The 24,851-nt window shown below is 38.4% G+C and overlaps 2 protein-coding genes across 4 annotated transcripts; one reads left to right on the top strand and one right to left on the bottom strand.

The window, feature by feature from the left end:
• Positions 1–5,387: 5,387 nt before the first annotated feature.
• Positions 5,388–6,920, top strand: LOC103718638 (1-aminocyclopropane-1-carboxylate oxidase 1-like). The gene is made up of 3 exons (XM_008807553.2): positions 5,388–5,567; positions 5,658–5,872; positions 6,092–6,920. The coding sequence occupies exons 1-3, from the start codon at positions 5,466–5,468 to the stop codon at positions 6,654–6,656; spliced, it is 882 nt and encodes a 293-aa protein (XP_008805775.2). The 5' UTR covers positions 5,388–5,465; the 3' UTR covers positions 6,657–6,920.
• Positions 6,921–11,951: 5,031 nt separating this feature from the next.
• LOC103718637 (beta-galactosidase-like) lies at positions 11,952–18,315 on the bottom strand. Of its 3 annotated transcripts, none has more exons than XM_026809089.2 (19): positions 17,785–18,315; positions 17,547–17,642; positions 17,287–17,399; positions 17,103–17,169; positions 16,896–16,988; positions 16,610–16,753; positions 16,095–16,183; positions 15,808–15,913; positions 15,631–15,718; positions 15,013–15,131; positions 14,769–14,933; positions 14,338–14,507; positions 14,117–14,226; positions 13,885–13,994; positions 13,682–13,792; positions 13,509–13,610; positions 13,141–13,346; positions 12,728–13,046; positions 11,952–12,604 (listed from the first exon to the last, which is right to left on the bottom strand). In XM_026809089.2, exons 1-19 carry the CDS (start codon positions 17,971–17,973, stop codon positions 12,449–12,451), a joined length of 2,553 nt encoding a protein of 850 aa, XP_026664890.2. In that variant the 5' UTR covers positions 17,974–18,315; the 3' UTR covers positions 11,952–12,448. The 3 variants fall into 3 exon arrangements, with proteins under 3 accessions (XP_026664890.2, XP_008805774.2, XP_008805772.2); XM_008807552.4 differs by having other exon boundaries at positions 11,952–12,577; positions 17,785–18,314; XM_008807550.4 differs by having other exon boundaries at positions 11,952–12,592; positions 17,785–18,311.
• Between the last annotated feature and the right edge of the window lie 6,536 nt (positions 18,316–24,851).

Here is a 24,851-nt window from a genome sequence, read left to right as displayed (position 1 = left end):
AAGAGGAAATAAATAGAACAAAACGTTTTGATATTTAAATGGGGTTAGAATTAATGTGTTGACTAATTTAGTTGGTGATCCCTGCAGAATGGGTAACAATGATCTGATTCAAGGCTTGCCCCAGTCAGTTTATGATTTCAATATATTTGACTATAGTAAGGTTTTTGGAGCAAGCATATTTCATGAATAAAATCTTCCATCAAATCTAGAAACAGATAAGTGCAGCATGAACTGATATGAGACTTGAGGGATGGACCTTTTTTCTGTGTAGACTAATCTATATTCGTATGTTGCGGGACTACGATGAATTCATTGAAGGGATATAAAGAAGATCGTAACGGACCATGACAAACTAGGATACATTTTAAGATATATTAATTCTAATTTTTGAAGAACCGGGTCTAGTTTAAGAGTTTAAATAATAGCATTTGAAAATTAATAGGCACACCAATTCTGCCAGGCCGGTGTGCTGACCTATGAGAAGTTCTCAAAAACCCATAGCACATTTATCTCCAGGCCAACCTGAATATATTATGTCGAGCCCACTAATTAGCAGGCCAACCTGAAATGCACCTGCTCTAGATTTCAATTGTCAAGTCGAGCCACGTTCAAACGGCAAACGCTGCCTAGAAACGCTTTGAGTGTTTGTACTCGGTTAACTACTGGATGAAGGAAATTCAATTTATCATATTATATCATATGTAAACTCTATAGTCTTTACTCTTAGTCGAGCCATGTCCGGTATTCTTCAAATGATCTATTTGTGTGCATGCACGCACATGCATGATGTGTGTGTGAATGTGTGGAGAGAGAGAGAGAGAGAGTATTTATAATAAAATGGTATGGATCTTGTAGAGAACCCCTAGATGGGCACCCTCCGGATGAGACTATGGCCCACCACGGTTAATATTGAGGTTGTCAGTAGTTTGCGAGTTTGCGACCTCCTCCGTCTAGATGGGGCTAGAGTATTTGGAGAGCACTTTGAAGAGAGAATGCATTCTCTGGCGGTTTCTGGATGCAATATCCCAGATGTGAGGGTTTAGAGTACTTCTTGCAGTCCGAGGGTCAGTGTCAGGGATATTTAACGACTTGTTCTAAAGTGAGCAGAGTAAAAGGTTGGATTGTGTCTGGATCTAGAAGTTTGATCTTCATTCGAGGGTTGCGTTATTCTTGTAGAAGGTGACTAGGAGATGCCAACGGACAAGGGCCATCCTTAACAAGTGAGGACTGAGCATTCGATCGATCTGCCCTGGGTGTGAGGTAGTGGAGTCCATGGATCATGTGTTATTGCAGTGTGTTCGAGTTGTAAGGGTGTGGAGGTTGTCTAACATCCCGCCTGAGGAACTTCACCAGTCTAGTTTCTTTACCCATGCTCTCAAGAAGTGGGTCGGTACACCTCAAACTCAGTATTTGGTCATCAGGGTAATTTACGTTGCTTACCACATTTGGTTGGCTAGAAATGTTTGGTTGTTTGGGGAGAGCAGTTCGACACCTAGGCTCATCATAGTTAGGGATCAAGTGCAGGCTGCAGAGATTATCCATGCTGATCCATCAGGCGGGCCTTTGATAGCTCAAGGCACCTCAGACTCTTCTTCTGCTCATGTAGTGTCTCAGACGGTGTACTCTAGGGTGGTTGCTGCTAGCAAGTGCCAGATCTTCGACACCTTTATTCTGAGGGTGGAGATGAGGGCGGTGTGGGCTGCTCTGGGTTATGCACGACATGTTCTACAGACTAGAGCAGTCCTACTTGAAGATGACTCGGCCACGGTGATCGGCTGGAACCAGGAGGCACCGATGGCGTGGCTCGGTACTACCTCCTACTTCGAGACATTTGGACCATTGTTAGTGGCAACGTTGCTTTTCAGGCCGAGCATGTTTATAGAGAGGCTAATAGGGCCGCCAATTAGATAGCCGATCACTCAGGAAGAAGGTGTTGTGGGTTGGAAAAAGAGAGTTGCCTAGAACACTCCGAGACTTTCTATTTTTTAACCTTTTTATATGCATCCATAGCCTATGAGCCATCTGTTGTAGCAAAAAAAACAAAAGTTCGAGGAAAGCGACTGCTATGCTCTTCAAGTCCATGGGCTTCAACTACCTCTTATTGCCAGCCCTTCAACCACCAGTCTAGATGCTTCGCTTTGAATCCAAAAGGCTCTGTTCGATGCTCTTTTTCGCACTAGTCTTCCTTCTTTCGGGTAGGACATGGCCATGGTATTAAAATTATATGTACATATATGTTATTCCTGATTGTGCGCCAGGGGTACGCCTTGCTAGATTTATCCACACTCATTTTTTGATCTTCTAAGTTGAAGTAACATAAATAATGTTTTGTTATTATTCAATTAATTGGGGTTGGAACTGCCAACGAACCATTCTCATGACATCCCATTTTCAATTAAAAATAATTATATACAAACTCTTGAACGTTTCATATATTGCAAGCACATATATCAGGTGAATTGGCAAAATATGTTAAAGGAAAGATGACGAGAATGGGATGAAGGTGAGATGAAGCAAGTAGCCCTTCCCAGCTCACGAGGCTTTGGGCATCACAAAAAGGTACAGATTCGCATCAATCATTCGCTTGTTGCAAATAAGTAATTGATTGTACTGGAAAGTCACATGGAGTAGGGGAAATTAAATATAATCTAGGAGTGTATCAGGTGCTGCTGTAACTATTGCGAGACAAAGTTCCTTATGGGCTACCATATGTGACTTTTAGCATTTATAATATTTTTTTTATTTATTTAATTTAATTAAAAAAAGGGTTGGGGCGAGGGAAAATGTTTAATGTAAAAAATTTACATAACCCGAAGTGTAATCAAAGCATGGTTGAGGCGATGTCATCCAACGAAGATACTTCCAGGACATCAATTAAAAAATTAGTAAGAGATAAGAACATATGAAAAGCATAAATTTGTTCAATTTAGCATATAATGAGTAACTTGATCTATACATATTATATCACTCACATGTCACAAAGTCATGGGGATACGTGAGGATACATAAAATGTATTTCTAATTGTGTTACGTACCCATGTTCTGTATTATTAGGAAGGCGCTCACGGCATTCCATGTTCTAGGGCTCGCAAGGCTGAGTTTGGCATGGGGTGATAGTTTTGAAATCAAGGATAATGTGGGTAGAGGTAATGAGATCACGCATTTGGTTACACCACGGTGATCCTAAATCACCTCCACTCCTCAAATCACCGCCCAATATGGTGAGGGATACCTGTCCTTAAAGTCGGAAATTCAAGATCATCCCAGGGCATTGATCCTGAGTTGAAAGTTAAAGACAAAAATACCCTTCAATTTAATAGAAAAATTAATATATCAATATACCATCAATATATTATGTCAATGTTATATATATATATATATATTATGTTGATATTATATATTATATTAATGATATATATTATATTATAATATATTACTAATCATACTATTATTGAAGGATAATTTTAAATTATAGTAGAAATATATAATTAAAATATTTAATATATTACTCCTATTTACCTTATTTTTTAATCAAAATAATCATTAGTCTTAAAAAATCTATTATAAGTATAAATAAAAATATTAATTCTATAATAAAAAATAATATATCTTTATAAGATTAATAATTTACAGAAGTAATAAATATATTTTTATAGAATATATTAATAATTAAAATATCGATAAATATATTAATATTTTATTATAATATATTTTATATGATTAATAAATATATGATAAGGGATACTAAAAGTAAAATATGTGACAAAATTATGGAGCTATTATTGAAATTAACATATTGACTTAAATTTTTGATTCATGAGAATTTAAAATACATAAAAAAAATCATCTAAGGCATATCAAGAGTATTTGTGGCATTATGTAGTCGGTGATCTTGAATCTCCAAACCATACCAAACAAGTTACTCATGAATACCCAAAAAATTTTAATCACTCGATCATATATGGCCTATCAAATATATTGATCTTAGATAACTGAGGATTAAATCATCGTAGTATTTAGATCACCGTGGTGATCCTATTGGGTTATTAAACGCTCTTTTAAGTTTCATCTCTTGCTTTCTTGGACCAAATTAGCCCACTTCTATCTGCCACGGAGCTTAAACCGCCACTATCGACGGAAACGCAGGCTTGGTAGGTGACTGGACAGATGTCAAACCGCAGAATAGCAATGAACCACGGAAGTTGAAGGACTTTTGTTGGTTTGCTTACAGTGGGTGTTGGTGCTGTCTAGTATTGACCACCAGTTTATTGCCAATGAGTTTCTTGTCCGAACGATTGAATTGACATCGAACTGCTTGCGTAAGAGAAGGAAAAAAAAGCAACTTAAGTCAATGACGATTAGTGCTGATGATGAAGGACTTTTGTTGGTTTGCTTACAGTCGGCGTTGGCGCTGTCTGTCCAGGATTGATCCCTGCTAATTGCCAATGAGTTTCTTGTCCGAACGATTGAATTGACATCGAACTGCTTGCGTAAGAGAAGGAAAAAAGAGCAACTTAAGTCAATGTCGATTAGTGCTGATGATGAAACATGGGAACTGATATTTGGATCTTGGCAAAAGCAGCAAGATCTATGATAATTTCAGTCGCCGACAAGCGGCACCGAGCAATACTGAAAGCGGCAAGAAACTCTATACGTACTCATTAAAAAAGAAAACAATAACTTGAAGTTGAATCCATCTATTATATCTGATTGCCTTCAGCCGATAGGTCCCAGCAGGTAAGAGCTAGCATTAATATTTAAGTTTTCGAGCGGTGCTCTCAACTTCAGAATCTAAGGGGGAACTTTGAGATTTGCACGGCTTAACGAAATCCAATGACAAAAGCACAATCCCAGGTGAAAATAAAAGGAGAAGCAACGCGACATGGGCCATTATTACATCTGAGCGTCAGAGTTTCAGGTGGGTGCAGTCAACAACATTGGAAGGAAGTTCTTGGTCTTCCCCTGGACGTTTGCAATAAGGACTCCGAGGATTAATTAGAGAGGTAAATTATTGAGTAGGACAAGTCAAGGAACAAACATTGGGAGGAAAAGCGTAGTGCATGGATTAGGTTTACGAAATTCCCGTTCAAATGGCAGCCACCGATCCATTTTCTGAGAGTATAGACAAAGAACAGTGCACATGCATGGGAAGAGTAAGCTAAGGCGAACACTTGGATTGATTTCAAAGAAATCGGACAAAAAATGGTTTTTTTTAAAAAAAAAATCCAGGTCACACGTCCATGGTGAAAAGTACCAGGACATCATTGCAATGCCATATTACCCTAGTCAAAGCAAAGTGCATGTCCCCTCAACACTACCGCTTCGTTCCTACTCCCAGTTATTCTTACGATATTGGCTCCTATAAATATGGCTTTGGGGTGTGCCTGCTAAGTGCGCAAAGTTGGCTTGAGAAGCGTGGCTACTGAGTTAGAATATCTCTTGAGCTACCAGGCAGCGTTGGAGGAATGGAGATCCCAGTAATCAACCTAGGAGAGATGGAGGGAGAAAGGAAGAGCAAAACAATGTCACTTCTCCACGAGGCATGCGAGAAGTGGGGGTTCTTCTGGGTAAGTGAGAGAGAAGTGGAACTTTCTGTTTTCTTTTTTACGTTTTTACAGTCATTCTGTGATAATTTTGCATCGATGACTGGATGGCAGATCGATAACCATGGGATTGATGAAGAATTGATGGATAAGGTCAAGGGACTGGTGAACCAGCACTACGAGAGGAGCATGAAGGAAAGCTTCTACAGTTCAGAGCGGGCAAAAGAGTTGGGGCCTAATATCAAAGCCTCTGATGTTGACTGGGAGTGCGGCTTCTTTTATCGCCATCAACCAGACTCGAACGTCAACGACATTCCTGAACTACTTCGGTGAGTCTCTGGTCGTACCCAGAGCTCTATTTTTCCCATAAGATAACAGGAGACACATTCTACAACCTAACAGATTGATGCATCTCAGAAATAAGTCAGGATTAAAAATAAAATTGTACTACTAAAAACTCTAAATCCCCCTTCCGGGAAAAAAGCCAGCTTATTCTTATTGGTCAACGTAATAGAACTTTCGTTTTAACGATCCACTTGTTCGTGCAGTGAAGCAATGCAGGAATATGTTGCACAAATGATCAAGCTGGCTGAAAGGCTTGCAGAACTTCTGAGCGAGAACCTTGGGCTGGAGAAGGACTACTTGAAGAAGGCATTCTCGGAGCCGTTTGTCGGGACAAAGGTGGCAAAGTACCCAAAATGCTCTCAGCCAGAGATGGTAATGGGGCTCCGAAGCCACACCGATGCTGGTGGAATCATCCTATTGCTCCAGGATGACAAGGTCCCAGGTCTCGAGTTTTTAAAAGATGGGGAGTGGGTGGCGATACCTCCAACAGAAGGTTACAGAATCTTTGTGAACCTAGGTGATCAAGTGGAGGTGGTGAGCAATGGTACTTACAAGAGTGTTCGTCACCGAGTCCTTGCTGAGAAAAATGGAAGCCGGTTATCGATTGCTACATTCTATAATCCCGGAGGTAATGCTGTCATTTCTCCGGCTTCCAGACTTCTTTATCCGAGCGGCTACCGTTTCCAAGACTACCTCAATTACTATTCCACCACTAAATTTTCAGACAAGGTCGCTAGGTTTCAAAATATAAAGGAGATGCTTGTGTGATTACAGTAACAGGACTAGACTTGCAGTTGCTACTGAATAAGAAAATCTTCCTCCTAAAGTTTATGGTGGTATCATGCACTTGTAATTCGTGAGGTAGTATTTTCCAAATACTAGAGTGATATTTATAGTCTATGGTTTCTGTTTTTGTTACAATAGTTGTTTTGAGTTAACAGTCCATGGAGAGCATCTTACCATCTATTGTTCTCTTGTTACTTTAGTGGAGTGGTTAATATAAAAACCATGTTTGTTTGTCTGGTTTCTTTTGAAAAAAAAATTAATAAATCATTCTAGCAAATATATGAAATCAAATGCTCAAAAGTTACTGGTACATATCAGGTTGAATGCCAAGGATAAAATAATAATTATGTGGTCACCATTAGTGCTGTAGTGTCGTGAGCCCACCCTGCCAAACTTGTCAGCTGCCATAATCTTTAGATTTAACTACTTAACTACTTCGTAGAAATTTAGGTTGATTTGATCTAGATTTCTTTAGCAGGTTTGCAATCTTACGACCAATGGTAGATCCTAATATTTCATCAGCAAAAAGGTATTTGAGAGTGCAAAATGGAGAGTGCTCCTAGGTTGCTAGTCCAAAGACCCACTCGGTTGTGCCTTCACTGGAACAATATGTGAATCCAAGTCTATCAAAAGTGTAACTCACACTAACGAACCAGCTCAAGATGAACCCAAATCCTACTTCTATTAAACTTCCCTACTCAACATATGAACTGTTTTTGATCCAAATCTTAGCTTCTTCATGACATAGAGGAGATCTCTTTTTTGTTGGCCCATCCACATGATCATGACTGAGGCAACAATGTTTTATTTGGCCAGAGTACTTATCTCTTCTATTTCCCATCTAACAATGAAACAGAAATATGTCATACTCCTTCTGGTACCTTTCATCCAAAATGCCACAGAAAAAGGGAAACGTGGCAAAACAGTGATCATCCTTCGAATCTTCCCTCCAGATATATGCCAACTTTCAAGTTCTTAGTGGTTCTTGCATTCATTCCAAGGACATTCTATTTGGGTTGAAAGAACGTATTTATCATGTTGTTAGAACATATTTCAGCCTATTATTCTCATGTTGTCGATCCGTGACAATGATCTGGGTTGTCTAGAAGGAGAGATGCTCGGATTTTTCTTAATAAGCAATCCTCTGCCACTTCTATTGCTTATACTAGTCTTCATAATTTCAATGAATGTTCTATTCTATGCAATAAAAAAATGTTACCAGCTTTCAGAAGAATTTGGAACAAAATCAAGAATATTTCTTACTCTCATCCAGTTGTCTGAATTTCATTCAGGTTCTTATTATTCATCCCTTTGTCTTTCTAACTGATCTTGTTCTCTCTTCTAAAATGTAAATTCTTTTATCTTTATTAATAAAAGCTAGGTGGCTCCTTTTAGCCTCCCTGTATCATCAAAAAAAAAAAAAACAAACAAACAAACATATCTTCTTATTACCTGCCATATGAATAACAAAAGATCAGACTATTAATTCCTTCACTGATCAAACCATGTAGTTACTATCCATGCTTTTTTTTTCTGAGTCGACTCATTATCTATGTTGTAGGATCAGTTTTTACAACTAATGTGTTGATTCAGATAGAGTGATAGATGAGACCATGCTAGGTAACAGAAAAAGAAAAGGAAAAAAAAAAAAGACAATGTATAGGAATAGGAAAACCCGTTGTATTTGATATGTGATTACCAAATACACAAGAATTTGCATCATATGCAGTTTAATAGTTGGCTAAGCAAATTGATCGCTCAATAAATAATAGTTGGCTTCCATAAAAAAGAAAACATCTTATTAATATAAATCCAAATTCTGATTGGCAGATTCATTTGAAGTTTTGATTAGAAATATATAGTAGTTCAGCAATTTCTTAATTCTTTCGGCATCCATTAGTCAATCAATTAACCTAAAAGCTATGGAGATGACAATATATATATCTTCCAGCCATTGCTCATTTGTTTGTATGCGTCGCAGTTGACAGTGGATCTTAAGCTAATGACACATCTCAATATTTTTATTTCTTTTTCCATGCAACCTCCCATGCCCATGAAGCAAATAATATCTCCAAGAAGCTTTACTTTGAGCCATTTCAATCAAAATGTTTTGTTCTAAGGTGCACGTCCATAACTCATATATATATTAGCAAGCCTGTCAGGCTATTAGTAGTGCAACAGACCGCTCCATTATTGAACAGTAGTCCCGGCAACTTGGTTACCGGAACTAGTTCAACTGCATGGCAAGGGTTTATACTCTAGTTTAAATTGCTTCCGGCAACCCAAGTGTGGAAAAGTTAGAGTCAACTGTTCTCGGCAACCAATTAGAGTCAAGGAGTTCAGCTACAGAAAGGGGGGTTATACTCAGGTTTAAAATATGCAGGTGAACTGGTGTCGGCAACCAAAGTGCCGATACTAGTTCAACTAACACCAAGGCGCTATACTCCAGTTTGAATAGGTTCAGGCCCCTAAACAATTAGTCCCGGTAAGCAACTTGCCGAGGCTAGTTCTACTGCGGTGTTTATATTTACTGGAGTTTGAAATAGTTCCGGCATTTTCTTTTTCTTTTTCTTTTTTTTTGGCAGGAAAAAGGATTAACATTATCTTGGAAATTGTACACTATGGAATCATCAGGTAGCTTAGAATCCCACAAGAAATCATGCTGTAAGCTTGCAGTCCTTCTGGTGAGCCAATCCGCAATGTTGTTGCCCCGGCACTCCAATTTACTACAACATCTGGGTCAACTAGTCTCGGCACTTGCATTAAAGAGACTAATTCAGCTTCCACTTCATAGAAAACTTGTATTATAATAACTACCTTGGGCAGAGGTAGCTCCCAAGTTTGAAGTGTTTTGGTAAATCAACACCAAAACTAGTTCAAAATTGGCACATGAGATTATTTCATTCAATCCCCCATGGCAAGGGGTGATACTATCCAAGCAAGTCCTCAGTGACATTTTTCACTTAAATTTATATCTGCCGACTCAAAATCCATCAAATTTGCTGATGTTTAAGCATAACTTCATCAGCATGACAAATTGGTTGGGCAGCTTATTAGCAAGTGCAGAGCCTTGTATGAACAACACCAACTTCCTTCCCATGAACTTTCTGTACAGAAGCTACAAAGAGGAAATAAATAGAACAAAACGTTTTGATATTTAAATGGGGTTAGAATTAATGTGTTGACTAATTTAGTTGGTGATCCCTGCAGAATGGGTAACAATGATCTGATTCAAGGCTTGCCCCAGTCAGTTAATGATTTCAATATATTTGACTATAGTAAGGTTTTTGGAGCAAGCATATTTCATGAATAAAATCTTCCATCAAATCTAGAAACAGATAAGTGCAGCATGAACTGATATGAGACTTGAGGGATGGACCTTTTTTCTGTGTAGACTAATCTATATTCGTATGTTGCGGGACTACGATGAATTCATTGAAGGGATATAAAGAAGATCGTAACGGACCATGACAAACTAGGATATATTTTAAGATATATTAATTCTAATTTTTGAAGAACCGGGTCTAGTTTAAGAGTTTAAATAATAGCATTTGAAAATTAATAGGCACACCAATTCTGCCAGGCCGGTGTGCTGACCTATGAGAATTGAGAAATAACCCATACCACATTTATGACGAGCCCACTTATTAGCAGGCTGAATTGACATTGGGCCACTCCAGCCTTATGAAATGCACCTGCTCCAGATTTCAATTGTCTAGTTGAGCCACATTCAAACGGCAAACGCTGCCTAGAAACGCTTTGAGCGTTTGTACTCGATTAACTACTAGATGAAGGAAATTCAATTTATCATATCATATCATATGTAAACTCTGTAGTCTTTACTCTTAGTCTAGCCATGTCCAGTGCTCTTCAAATGATCTATTTGTGTGCATGCACGCACGTGCATGATGTGTATGTGTGCGCGTGTGGAGAGAGAGAGAGTATTTAGAATCACATCTACGTCTGATAGCATGAAGTTTTTAATGAACATTTTCAGCAGTTTTTCATTAAAAAAAAAAAAAGAACAGCCTTCTTAGTTTTTATTTGTTTTCTGGTGTTTGTATTATGGGGGGGCGGGCATCCAAAAACATGAAGAAAATAGATAAAAATGTATAAGTACAAAAAAATCCACCTTGGCACCAACTACCACTATTATGGAGTCGTACTAAGTCGGTTGCCTTTTTATTTTCTGTTTGGAAGGGCATTCAAAATGGCTAAGTTGCATGGATTCTTGGAAAGCTACGGGCTACCAAACCTTCCCCTCGCTAACATTACGGCCATGGAGCACTCCACGGCCGAAGCCTTGAGGGAGTAAAGAAGAGAGAGATCTCCCCACCACCCTCCTTGCATTCATTAATGTACACTTTTTCTTGATTTCTCAACCACCAAAAGAAGGCCGGCGTTGTGCTTTTATTTGGTATGGAGCCCCCCCTCTGATAATTCAGTTCAAAATTCAGAAATGACGTTGGGTTGCAACATCAGTATATATATATATATATATATATACCATAAGCCAGTGGTCCCTAAAAACATATATACTTTGCGACAGCTTGTGGTGGTCCTGGCGTGGTAAATAACCTCATGCTTGCTTACTTCTAGCTACACTCTTTTTATTTTTTTGGACTTAGGAAATGTCTGTGATAGCCCAACCTCTGCTGTAGGGTCATGAACAGAGTGACATCTAACCTACCACAACAAATTCCTTGAAGGCTTCTTGAAGTCACATCATAAATGAGCACCCCTCTACCTCAACTAGAACTTACCTGATCCTTTTTAATATTTTTTGCACAACAGCCACTGGTGTTGAAATCACCACTTGTTCCAAAAGCTTAAGTTGATAGAATGTAGTAATTTCAACATAGTATCAGAGCAGAGATCCTGACACCATGTTGAAATCACTACTTGTCTCAAAAGCTTAAACTGATAAAATGAAATAGATTTATTTATATATATTATATTTTTTTACAATAGGTATCTTTCTCTCTAGATATTTTGTACCTTATTTTTGGTATGCCCATCAGTGCAACTACACTTTCAGCAGTCGAATCTTTCGGGCTTTACCTTGCATTCCAGCCTTCCATCTCCTTTCAGGACCGATCTAAAAAAGAATCCTGTATGTACAGGATATCTTTATGAAAATTTCTGTAACATCCAAGGAAAAAATTTGTAATTACTTAATCCGTTGAGCCTTCACAGGAGCACATACGAACCCAATAGAGATCTTCAAAGTAGCGAGAGAAATATGTACCAAAAAAAAAAATGTAGTGCGACAAAAAGGAAATGAAACAATTATAATTTATTATGGATCGGCACTCTTACAAATTTCAACAGTATGAAGCGTAACACAATGGTTTGTTCTTACAAGATTGAAAGACACCAGTCTAACCGAGCCCTTTGAATTGCTTAAATAATGACCCTATCACTTGCAAACCAACAGTATGAGCCTAAGCCTTCAGTTGCTTAGAGTATGCATATGGACTCATAATATATGTAGGGTCACTTGTGCACCCCATGCCAAGCCCCTCCAATCTTTTCTTTATTGATGACTAGCCATCCCTATAATCTGGGCTATGTATATTGATTATTTTATCCTCCAACTTAAACAGGCAATACCTTACTTGTCCGTGTGTCGCAGTTTCTGCAACTCCACCAATAGCCAATAGTAATAGCCTCCGGACTTCGACTGTCTACAATTGAGATGAAACTCTATTATTCTGTAAACTTATATATATAACAAAGAAGAATATGGTATCATCTTCTTTGTTTTAACTTGATCAATATTTTGCAGGCAACTGTTCGCAGATGGCCTCAACCGCAAGCTTCTTCATAGTTCCAGGGCATGGGTCTCCTCCAAACATTTCAGAAACAACAGGGACTGAGCACCGTTGCTGGCCAATACACTTCTGCGACAGACTCTCCTGTGTTAAGTTCTAGAAGATATCAGAGAACAAATGCAAAAGTAAATCATGCAAATGCATCGATGTACCGAATTCAAAAATTGCCTCAACATTGAATTCATGGAGATTCAGGATGTGTACGACAGAGATATTTACCTTCTGGAAAATATCATATGAATGGAAGGCATGACAGCTTCCTTCTGAAAAACTTCCGCATGCCCCTTGTGGAGTGCCAAAGCTAGCAAATTTTATGCTTGTCATCTGCTGTCCAGTAGGACAAGACAAATGCGCTTTTGGTCTACCATTGCCTTTGGTTTTCCAGTTATTAAACGAAGGCTGCCATTCAGAAATTTCAGCACAGACACTTCCAACTTTTCTTTTTACCATAGAAATTCCAGTTGGGTCACCACCCCACTCTTCAAGCACAACCAACAGGTTCCCGGTTGGGTTTAGCCAAGAGCGCGGAACATGGTACCTGAGGTTTGTAAGGGCAAATCTTTCAGTTTGATTTCATAAGCATGTGACTTTTGCATACCTGCTATCATATTGCTGGGAGACTGATCACTCACCATCTTTGAGAGGGCTCCCCACAATTGGTTTGACATTTTTTCTCATCGTATGTTCCGCGGTAATCACAAACACCACAAGAACCATAAGCCTTATTGCCAGGCCAATACCGACCAATGCTCTCCCCATTAATCCATATTTGACCTTTCCCCATGCTCCTCATATCCAAAGCCAATGGCTCATTCCCAGCTGGTGCATTGAAGAAAGTCTGAAAGGTACAAACATCACAACAATGTCAAGTTGTCAACAGAAGAGAAATTTCTTTTATCTTCGACATAAATGAAAAAAATTTTTTTTTTTTTTTTTGGCTAACGAGGAAGGAAAAACTTCATATGAAATGAACAACAGCTGAATTGACTGCAGACCCTACCTTGTACCATGTTAACGGCTGCATATTAGATGTGTCTCCCCATTCAACAGTAGAACTTCCACTGAGCGAATGAAGGCTCAGGGCTTCTCCTTTCAAACCAATCTGCATGAAGTTATGAAAGTTAGAGTTGTAATGTATAGCACCATTTAAGAAACTACAGTAAGTTGGCTAACCTGGTAGGTCCATTTCTGCCTTGAAAGATCTCTCTCTCCCTCGTTAAGACCATCCAAGGTTACCGGACCAAGAACACCAGCGTTCCATGTCTCAAAATGGTCCCCAACATTCTAAAACAAATCAGAAAAGCAAAAATGAAGTCATCAAATTTTGTGAAATTTTGATGGTCGTAGACAGATTCAGATAAAACACAACAACTTACAGGGAGCCCAACAGCTACACTTAGAATGGAGATCTTGTTGCTGCCTGCCCACAACTTGACATTTCCACTATATGTCAGCTTTGGACTGTTTAGACTACCATAAACATTGCCTGCCAAATTAAAAAAGCAGAAGTACTCTTTTCAAGTAAGGACTGGACTTCAGCAAAGAATAGGTTTATTTTTCAATGACCAGTAGTTGTATGAATATTCTCTATAGACCAGAGCTATCTACCTGCCGGCTGTCCATTGATGAAAACATGCATACCATGACCAGCTGATAGCACACTGAGGACTGGATACTTGCCATTTTTCAGAAATTGTTCGTCCTGGCCTATGTTGATGCTGAAATAAGAACATAGTTGAGGTAGGCAAAGAGATGTTTAGTCTAGCATTAACAGAATAAGAGCTGCTCATGAAGGTTTCGAAGAAGGTAATGAAAAATTAGCTACTCACTATGTTGTGTACCACAGGTAGTCTGAACGATCCCATGTTATACTTATCTGCTCAATCAGTCCATCTTTTGTGAATGCGTCTGCATCAAGGGAGTTGATCTCTTCATTATATGACTTCCAAGAAAACCCTCCAACCCGTTCCATTTTCATGTGCGAGGATTGAGCTCCGACCTGCACAATGACCATGTAAAAGCATCCTGTAAATCACAAGTCCAAATTTCTAAATGAATTAGTGAGCAGAACCTAGAGCCAGTTTTCAGCCAAATCGACAAGGCAGACCAAAATACTTTTCTACAGAACCAAACACATTCCATGATATGAACTCTTTCAGGACAAAAAGGTGGAATTTTATGAGAGAGATGTGCGTCCGTTGTGCAACAGAAGGAATTTGAACATAAGCACAATGACTCAATTATCTTAATTCTTTCTCACCCTGGCAGTATTGAAAACTGCAGTTTTGCAGTCAGGGAGTATGCTGATGGACCAAGGTGGAAGATCATAGTGAATTCCATTGAAAGTTACCCTTCCATAAGAACTAGGGTTATAATTGGCAAGGAATGCAGCACAAACTCCTGACTTTGACCGGAAAACATGTGCCTGGAGACAAAATAATAGTGGAGTTAGCTCGGAACTACTTGAATAGTTTTGTTGGTGCAGAAGGGCATAAGAAATAAACCTCTTGATAACTTCCAAGTGACGTTGCTGTAGGATCACCCGAAACCAAAGCTGATTCGCACATTTTGATAGCTTTATGCATGTCTCTCAAATGGCCCCATTTTGGTTCTCTTAAAAGACCTGGGAAAGAGAACGGTGAAGTCATTACCAGCTAAGGAAAAGAGTCTATGTAATCGGACTTGAACCAGAGCATAACTGAAAATATGCAGTGTCAGACACCCTCACATTAATCTTGTTTAGGACAACAATACGGTATTTGGGTAACTCCAAGGAAGCTCGTCTATAGATATAAAAGAAATGTTCTGTTGATTAATCGGATATACTAGCTTTATGAGGATAAACAGAATTGCTCTAGAAGTATAGAAATATATTGTTATTTCTCGACAACAATCCATTCAACAGGCATAAGCATCACATCTTGTTGAAGTAAGAGTGTTGCACCATTAACTGGAAAGTTTCAGCGAAAAGTAATAAACATGTAAATATGGAAAGCAAGAAATTTATAAACAGCTTATATTTGATATCTGATAGGATGATTTCACCCAAACTGCAGAAAGATGATTCTGAAAACAAGTAATAACAAATGTGCATATAGAATAGGAAAGCAAGTTCTGCATACCATATTCATCAATTGGAGCATCATATTCATAGCTAGTTGCAATGAAAGGGCCACCAGCTGTTCGACCAAAGTTCGTTCCACCATGATACTGGAGGTAATGGAAACATATGAATTGTTTTGCTTCAGAGAGTAAGGTGCTACAAATTTAACCAACTGGTTTGAAATATTAATTCTCACCATATAATAGTTGATGAATGATCCACCTTTCTGTATAAACCGTGCAACAGCGAAGGCCAAGTCCTCAACCGGTCGGTGGGGAACTGGACCTCCAAAAGCTGTGAACCTGCAATCAAAAACAAATTTGAAAAAGTACAACTAGATTAACAAAGGCTCCTGAATGACTGATGCTGTATGAATCACAGATGAAATCAGAAGAAAAAAACATTGCACATCCAAGGAGAATATTTCCTCAATAGAAAAAAAAAAAAAAAAAGTTGAGGAGAATCAGCAGCTAGAGGAAATACCAGCCAGTCCAAGCTTCGGTCCAGATCATGGGTTTATAAGGCTTGTTTGGAGAAAAATCATCGCAGTAAAAGCCATTGCAGGTATTTATCTGCCAAGTTTCAACAAATGGTTATGGTAGGTATAGGGAAGAAAAACAATTAAGAAGTAACTAAACATTGACTTGTAAATTAAAAGATATAGAACGATCTCCAGTAAAATTCAGATTCTCAGCCTCATATTTGGTTATCAGAGTTACAGATGCAATGAATACATACAGAATAGAAAACCAACAACATCACTTGAGTCGGTATGACAGTCCACATAAACCATAAAAATTGATGTGCGAATAAAACAGGGCAACGGATGGAACACCAAAGCTCGAGTCATATACAATGGCATAAAAGTAGAAAAAAGTGCAGTGCGTGAAATTGAAAGGCATGTATACTTGCGGTTGGTGATATTTCGTACGCATGGAATAAGGGTGTCATAGATGAGGAATCCACAACTGAGGAAGAAATGATGGCTGAGAGCTTACCACTGGATCAGGGGCATCTTCTTGTTTGCACATGACCCATGGCACACCAGTTTTCAGACCGACGGCCATTTGAGCAGCCCAGTTCGCATAAACCTTTGCAGGGGCTCCACCATTATATTCCATCGGCCCAAACTCATTCTCAATCTGCACAATTTAAATACAGAAGCAGAAAACAGAGAGCACTCAGTAGAAATCCATCAGTTCTCCAAATCCATCATTTTTCTCTTATTTGGTGCAAATAGGAAAAATAAAACAATGCAGGACCTCAAGGCAGGATTGGAGATACCTGAGAGAGGATAATTGGACCACCCTGCCATTCAAACAGCCCTTCAGCCTTCATCATGGAGACAATCTTCCCTGTGAATTTCTCCATTGCCGCCTTTTTGAAGGCCACGTTGATTGTTCAATGATAAGCAACCAAGTGAAAACACAACGGGTATATGGTTTTAACTAGCAAAAACGGATTTTTTTTTTTTGTTGATAAAATTCTTACCTTGAAAGGGCCATTGTCTGTCCTGAAGCTGATTCCAGGGACATATTTGAGCCAAATAGGAAATCCCCTGTCATACACGTAGAAGATTATAAACAAGGCATTACCTTAGATTCCAATGTATTGCATACAAGTCCTGATCTACAGCTATTTACCAAAGAAAAAAAAAATGGCAATAAAGCTATACCCAAAATTCCATTCCGCACAAACATAGGGGCCAATTCGAAGATGAACGTAGAGGCCGGCCTGCTTCACCAGTTTGATGAAGCGAACAAGGTCATACCTCCCCTCAAAATAATACTGCCAAAAATACAACAGAAAAGAAAAAAATTATTCCCGACAAATAACACTCTCAGCCAAAACGAAAGAAAAAAATATATTGATAAAGGAGAAATTTTAAATTTTTAGAAGGAGGGGAGGGGGTGAAAGGTTCTATGAGTTCCAAACCTGGCCAGGGGAGGGCTCGTGCGCGTTCCAGAACACATAAGTCTGTATGACATCCAAGCCTCCAACTTTGGCCTTCTGGATAAGATCCGGCCACATCTGGACACCACCCAAAAGAGCAAAATCAAATTTTTACATCAAAAACGCAAGAAAAAAGGGCAGAAAAGTTCCAAAACAGCCAAAATGTGAGGCACCAAGGAGCCACATTCCCCAAAAGAGCAAAAACTTGAACAGGGCTCACATCAGGAGTGCTCCTGGGGTAGTGAATGGAGCCGGAGATGAGGATCCTCCGCTGCCCGTTGATGATGACAGCCTTGTGGTCGTAGGACACGGCGGCATCCCCCAAAGAGAGGAATGCCACCATTAGCGCCACCATCAGAACCGCCGACAGCCAGCGGCCGCCTCCGCTCATTACTCCCTCGGAACCCATTTACCAGCCAATGGGTTCTCCCTTACTCTCCTTTTTCCTTCTATATGCAGTATACACCTCCGTACTTCGAAAGGGAACAGAGAACAAAAATAGAGAGCAGGAAGAGGGAGAGGAGGGAGAACAGAGAAAAGAGAAATGGAGGTCAGACGATTTGTCTACTGATTGTAATATTTATATATCTCTGTAATCCTTTCTTACTAATCTACATCCTTTTCCTTAATGTTCACGTATCTATTTCTCTTCCGCGGGAAAAGAGCTGATACTACTCAATCGCGGTAAGAGCAAGAAGGAGAGAGAGTGAGAGAAGGGGTGAAGCAGGGGACCCGGGAAGCGTGGACAGGGAGCAGGGCCGCAGGGCGGTTCGATGCGCGAGGGAAAGAAAGCGAATTCATTATGTTGGGGCCCACTCCCCCGTGAAAACGTAATCCAACCACCACTCGGGTTTTTTGCTTTTTATTTTTCCTATTTATAGCAATACTACTCTTTCTTTCTCGGAATACGTGTAAAGTCGGGATAATGAGAAGCGGCGTTGAAACGCGCGATGCAACCGGTTTTGGTAAATAGAAGGAAAACAAGAAAACTAAAACGTCACGGGTAACGAGGCAGACTAAATCTGGCGATTCCCACTCCTTTGCGCCGCAGAGGTTTGAAAATTCAAAAGTTTGACTGAAAAGGAGCCTGCTACGAGAAATTACATCATACGCTACGTGGACCGTGGGATGGTGCATCATAGCAATCACAATCATTCATTTACATAGTGGTGCATCGTCAAAAGCTTGATAAACAGTATCTATAGAACAAACGGCCATTGTTGATTGATGTGGTGCACCTCCATATGAAGGATAACAAGGATTTATACAGGTAACGATATTATTATTATTATTATATGTATAGCTGCCGACGTATTTTGCTCGGAAGCGGCCCAATGCATTTGAGGATGTAAGGCGAACTTACTAAGAGAAGCTTTCTTTTTTTTTGTTGTTTTGTGTTTGAGGGTTTTTTTTTTATGGTTGATCGGTCTAAGACGAACTCACCAAAAAGAGTTTTTTTTTTCTTTTTATTTTATCTTTGAGGCTTTTCATTCAGTAAGCCTTCTTTAGACCGGAGCCTTAGTCGATCGCCTCATTTGCCTAAGAGTTGGGTCGGCTCTAATCTTGTGAGTTGTTAGCTCGCTGTTCATCTTTATATTATTTTCAAAATATCAAAAAATAGTGTTGTGAGTTGAATGCCGAAGAGTTTATGTTTAAAGTGGTCTTTTTATTTTATTTTGATCTTAATTTATGTAATAAAAAGATATTGTGTATGAAATTTTTAATAATTTAAAGGCATTGTCTTGCATTAATATTTACTTAATGTTATGGAATTATTACTATTGGAATTTTTATGTCAGAATCTTATAAATTTTTTAAATTTGATATAGACAATTCATTGCTGCAGGGAGAAATATGTTTCTAAAAAAAAAAAATTCCCAATGAGACCTTGCACTTTTTATAGGGCCAAGCTTTATTGAATGTGTGGCTATTTGCCACATGCCTAACTCCCACCGATAGATTGCAGCACGAAAATTATGATAAAAACTGGTAGTAATTAGTAACTATTTTCAAGGATGTATAATTATGTAGTGAAACTAAATAGATCACATATTGCGCAAGAATACATAGGAAGGGTGTAGGTTTTGGGTAAAGCAATACCAAATGAATGAGGAGTAATTCCCTCATTCTATGAGAATGTAAACTATGATTGTTATAGTTGTTTTATGCATATAAAAAAAAATAGTTTTATCACTATATTTTCACTCTTTCAATAGAAATTTATCATTTAGGGACCACTACCAAGTGGCACAAAATTGAAGTTTGGTCATGCGAATTCGCCAAGTTATATTATTACTAGAGTTCGGCATGGACAAAGTATTCCTCTAGAAAAAGAGTTGAGTCAATTATAAAATTATATATGTGCGTCTATTATTTTTTAAATTCCGAAAGGTGGAATTTTTGGACTCTAGAGAAAAGCATAGAGTCTAGATCATGCGTCTTCTTTTTAAGAAAACAAAGAATGTAGAAAATAAGATATGGAGATGAAGAGGGGCGTTTTCCTTTTTCTTTTTTCCGATATTGGATCTACAGTAAGATTCCAACTTCTAAAGCCGGCAATAAGAAATCTACCTCGAAGCCTTTTTTTATTATATATTAGTGGATATAACTAATTTTATAGTAATTCATAGTATTTCATGAAAAAAAAAAGAAAGTGCTAGATTGCGGAATTGAAGAAATTAAGACAACAATAACAATGTCATTTAATCTCAAGAAGCTAGATGATGGCCAAAATTTGATCGATGGCATCCATTGCGAATAACTTGCCTTAATATAACTGAAGAGGTCTGCTTGTGGTTAAAGTGCTCAACATGGCCTTTTGATAATTTTATGTAATATTTATATATTGTTAATTTAAGCAAATGAAACAAATGCAGCCACTTATTTTTAGAGCCAAACGAAACCTTGAGTCAATCAATCAATTTATTTAGTAGGTTTTATAAGGCTCCTTCATAGCATGAAGATATGTTTTCTTTTTTTGAGTAAAACTATAATAAAATATTAAAACTATAAAACAAAACTATAAAATGTTTTGCAATTCATGGAATTAGGTTTTGGAGCTTTACAAGTGGCGCACAAAACCCTACACACTTGTAGGGAGGGGAGGGGAGGAGCTGAATAAACAAGCAACTAAAAAATCTGCCTAAGAATAATATCTTATTGATCCAAGAAAAATGCCCAACTAAATTTAGTGGTCACAAGATTGGTTAGGCCCACTGCATTATGCATCACACACAAATCTTTGAAACTTGTGTTTCATATATAATGATCATTCTAATACATTAATGAAACACCTAAACTAGCATCATGCTTTTAAAGAAGATTTTCAATGTTAATCGGCCATCCCACCCAACCTTGTTGCAAAAAATGAAGCTTCCATTGCATAGCGCTGAATCTTTGCCTTGTCAATTAATTGCTCATCCAATGTAACTATGGATAGGTGACATTATAAAAGAATAGTTTTCCTTGAAAAATTGAATAAAGATATACTAATGTCAAGCCATGATCCCAGCCTTTAGATAGCCCCACATCATCAGCATGAGGTGCCTTGCTTTTTTTTTCTCTTTTTTCCTTTCTCTTTTTTTGGAGGACCCACTAGAAAACCATGCAAACTAGCACCTGTGATAATTCATCAATAATTATGAAAGACAAGAGTGGAGAATAAATAGTACAAGAACCATGATGCAAGACTAAGCTAACTCTCAGCAAGCAAGTTAAAATTTATTAGGCTTGCTGGATAATGTTAAAATTAGACATTCAAGAATAATTGCTCTTTCTTATTATTATTATTTTTTTTTTGGCTAAGAGTGATGATTCATACTATTCTAGTATAAACACATCCAAAAAAATCAAAAAATGAAATACTAGAAGAATGCCTTTGGTATCGGTGCCAAGTCGGTCCATAATACATTACCAAAATGCTCGGCCGCATAGGAGGCCATCTAATTTGTAGTCTCATTCATCTTATGGTAGTCTACTAGTTTTTAAAAAAATTATCCCTGTTTGTGGCGAAGGGGGGTAACTTACTATAAAGCAGAGGTCCCATTACAGCGTAGACTTGCAAGACGCGTGTCCCTGCGGACTTTCCAAGGAGGCGATGCCCTAACAACCCCACCCACCCACACTGTTTGGCCTTATATCCGTTCATTTAATCAGCCTCTCCACCTAATTCTCATGACGTTGAGCTTTGTTATCTAAACCACCAAGCCTTCATTGTTATAAATTTGGTACGTCAGCTGTCATTGTTCCTCGGTTCCTGTTTTGGCTCCACAAGAACTCGAACCACTAGATTCTGAGATATCTTGCTCTCACAGGCCTCCTCAGGCAGCATGACGGAGAGCTCTTCTAACCAAATGTCGGTGTAACGACTCATCTTATTTCTAAACATGGATATGCATTATTCACTAAGATGTGCCGACAATTATTTCCTATGATGGAAATAATTGCATTAGGTTTCCCACCTCACTACTAACAGTCTTGTCAAATTCAAATGTTTAGTTTCATCTCTAGGTCTCAATGAGGTTTTCCGTTGGTACTCTCAATAAAAAAAAAAAAGGAGGTTTCTGTTAATGCTGATGCAACCATGAGATTAGGCTATATGGGCCCCATCCGGGAACACCAATTGGCTTCTATATGGCCGGGCATCGAAAGGGCCCATAGATTTAAACGGAGGCATTGATCGACACCCGTCGCTTGCGTGGGGGGGCGGAAGAAAGGGAGAGAACAGAAGGGACAGCGAAGGCCGCATCGCTTTGGTATTTACTTTAATCCGACAAGGAGGGCAAGCTTGCGTTTCTGGTGGTTCCTTTATCCCTTTCCCAGTTAATATTTTGATTGGAACCTTCTTCATCCCCACACAATATCTTTTCCTTTTATTTTGAGGCCCAGTCTTGCAAATAAATCTGGAAGATGAGTACATCATGCAATGACTAGGAATTTGATATTGTGCGAGAGATGAGCTTTTTTAACGGAGATGAGGTTACATGATAAACTTGGCCCATGACGTGTATTATTTTTTTCCGGTACTGATGCATTATATATGGTATTATTACAAGAGTTATAAACAGATGGACTTGAAAAGTTACATGATAGGCATGCTATCAATATTATAATCATCATTAAGTTAATCTGTTAATATAGTTCATGCGGGAAGAATTAAAATGTGTTTGACTTGCAGCCGGAATCAGAATTGGAATCGAAATCAAAATAGATTGGATCAGAATGGCCATACCCCCGATGCATTTGGTTTGTGACAGAAAATCTAAATTGAAATGGAATATGAGTACTTTCAAAAAGTAAGAATTGGATTTTGAGTAATTGGGATATTCCTATTTCTTCTTAAAATAGAAGGAAAATAAGAATCACCCATTCTCATTTCCAGTCCAACTCCCCTAATTAAATATGTCCTAGATCAATATAGGATTAAAAAAACAAGGAAAGAAAAGGAGATAAGAAACAAATATATTAAAAAATAAAAAAGCTGCAATTTATGCCACACCAATCACAACCTGCTCATCTTCTCTATTGCTATAACACGGAAGGTTCCTTCACTCACCTTTAAACCATTTATCCATAAATATTGCTATAGATGTGCAATTTTCGGTAAATACAACTATTGTGAAAATAAAGGATCTCGAACTTAGTCCCCCATTGACTAGATAACGGAGATGTCTATTCCTTAAATGGATGGGGGCAACCCTTTTCTCTTCAGAGGCGCCTTTTGCAGAGCAAAACCATGCAAGGGAAAGAGACTATGAAATCTCCCTCAAAACGGACAATACCTCTGAGAAAAAGCAGTCGCTTCCGCTGTCTGAGCCTGGTGGAGACTGAGCTCTAAGGTCTGGGGGATACCCTCGGCCTCATCAATGGTGCTTTCGTTAAGATTCCTTGACCCCAGCACAGACCCTCTTCCGCTGGAGGGGCTATGTTGTAGGAATAAAAGGTTTCAGACTTAGTCCCACATCGACTAGATAGCAGAGAGATCTATTTCTTAAATGAAGGGGGCAACCTTTTTCTCTTCAGAGGCGCCTTTTGCGGGGCAAAACCGTACGAGGAGAAGAGACTATGAAACCCCCCCTCTATTTAAGCTTTGGGGTCCGAGGGATACTCTCGGCCTCATCAACAACCATTTGTATTCACTCTAATAAATGACAAAACAAGTGTATTTATTCCTTAGAAGAAGTAAATAAACTGATGGCAAATATTGTATTTTACCAAATTTGTTCCAAACAGCAGTCACCTGGTAAAAGTCCCTTCCTCCGGGTGCTCACAAGCTCGGCGCTACATAACGATTAGTGCAGAAGGGGAAATTTGATATATGAGTAATGTGGGCTCCACAATTAGAAAGAGATTACGTGTCAGCTGACCAATGCATGAGCACTGTGTTCTTGCTCACTGCATCAAGCTGCCAATCTAGCTGATCTATTATATCCACAACGTCTCAATGATGGCAGGCCAGATATCATTATCAATATAGAGGGAATATGCCAATTTTCGTTATCCACTGGACCTCAAATATCTCATAGCTTCGATTAAGAAGAGAATCTATATATGTATCAGAAGACTAATCCTTAATTGTAACCATTTGTTTCGTGGGGCTGAAATGCAAAATTCTAATGATTTAATATATTATAACTTGGTGTATGCATTGCATGTGGTTTGTTCAATTACAAGCATTTGATTGATGATTATGATCACATCAATCAAATTAAATTGCAGTACTTTTACCAATGCACTCTCTATTATAGTTTATGTTTACATAATTATTATTTGAGTGCATGTAGAGCATACTTAGTAAAAAAAGTCATCAACATATTTTTATAATGCAAAGGTTTAGAGTCCGGAACTATATGGCAAACTACAAACATTCCCTTTGAATTTATTTACTTTATTATTATTAACTGATGTTCGAGTATCAACCTCCTCTTTTGGTGACAAATCCTTTGTATTTATTTTAATACCATGACTATGTCCCTTGATACTCCCTCCTCTGGGTCACCCTTCAGGTTAAAAGTTATGAATTGGAAACCAATAGCTATGACACATTCTTGAGTATTGCAAACAAAGTCTGTTAACAAAAGTAATGAGAACAAGCCCTAATTTCTCAATCTATGCTACCAAATATGATGTACAAACATTAATTATTACTATGAGTATAGACAAATTATGTCATATTCTTTAAAATGTTCACTACAAGTATCTAGTTGTCAAAGAGACATAGACAGTGATAGAGCAAACAAAAGCAGGAAGAAAGCATATCACATAATATTTTTCCCCCGAAAAACAAGA

This window comes from Phoenix dactylifera, chromosome 8, assembly GCF_009389715.1.
Source record: "Phoenix dactylifera cultivar Barhee BC4 chromosome 8, palm_55x_up_171113_PBpolish2nd_filt_p, whole genome shotgun sequence".
NCBI lineage: Eukaryota > Viridiplantae > Streptophyta > Magnoliopsida > Arecales > Arecaceae > Phoenix > Phoenix dactylifera.
Note: the sequence above shows the minus strand (reverse complement) of the source record. Positions and strands in the feature narration are given on the sequence as shown.

Coding starts and splice junctions, on each gene's coding strand:
- LOC103718637 (XM_026809089.2), bottom strand. CDS start 17,973: ATGGGTTCCGAGGGAGTAATGAGCGGAGGCGGCCGCTGGCTGTCGGCG. Junction 16,989..17,102: donor CAGACAATGGCCCTTTCAAG/GTAAGAATTTTA, acceptor GCCTTCAAAAAG/GCGGCAATGGAGAAATTCAC. Junction 15,914..16,094: donor ACCGAAGCTTGGACTGGCTG/GTATTTCCTCTA, acceptor TTTTGATTGCAG/GTTCACAGCTTTTGGAGGTC.
- LOC103718638 (XM_008807553.2), top strand. CDS start 5,466: ATGGAGATCCCAGTAATCAACCTAGGAGAGATGGAGGGAGAAAGGAAG. Junction 5,568..5,657: donor AGAAGTGGGGGTTCTTCTGG/GTAAGTGAGAGA, acceptor ACTGGATGGCAG/ATCGATAACCATGGGATTGA. Junction 5,873..6,091: donor GACATTCCTGAACTACTTCG/GTGAGTCTCTGG, acceptor TTGTTCGTGCAG/TGAAGCAATGCAGGAATATG.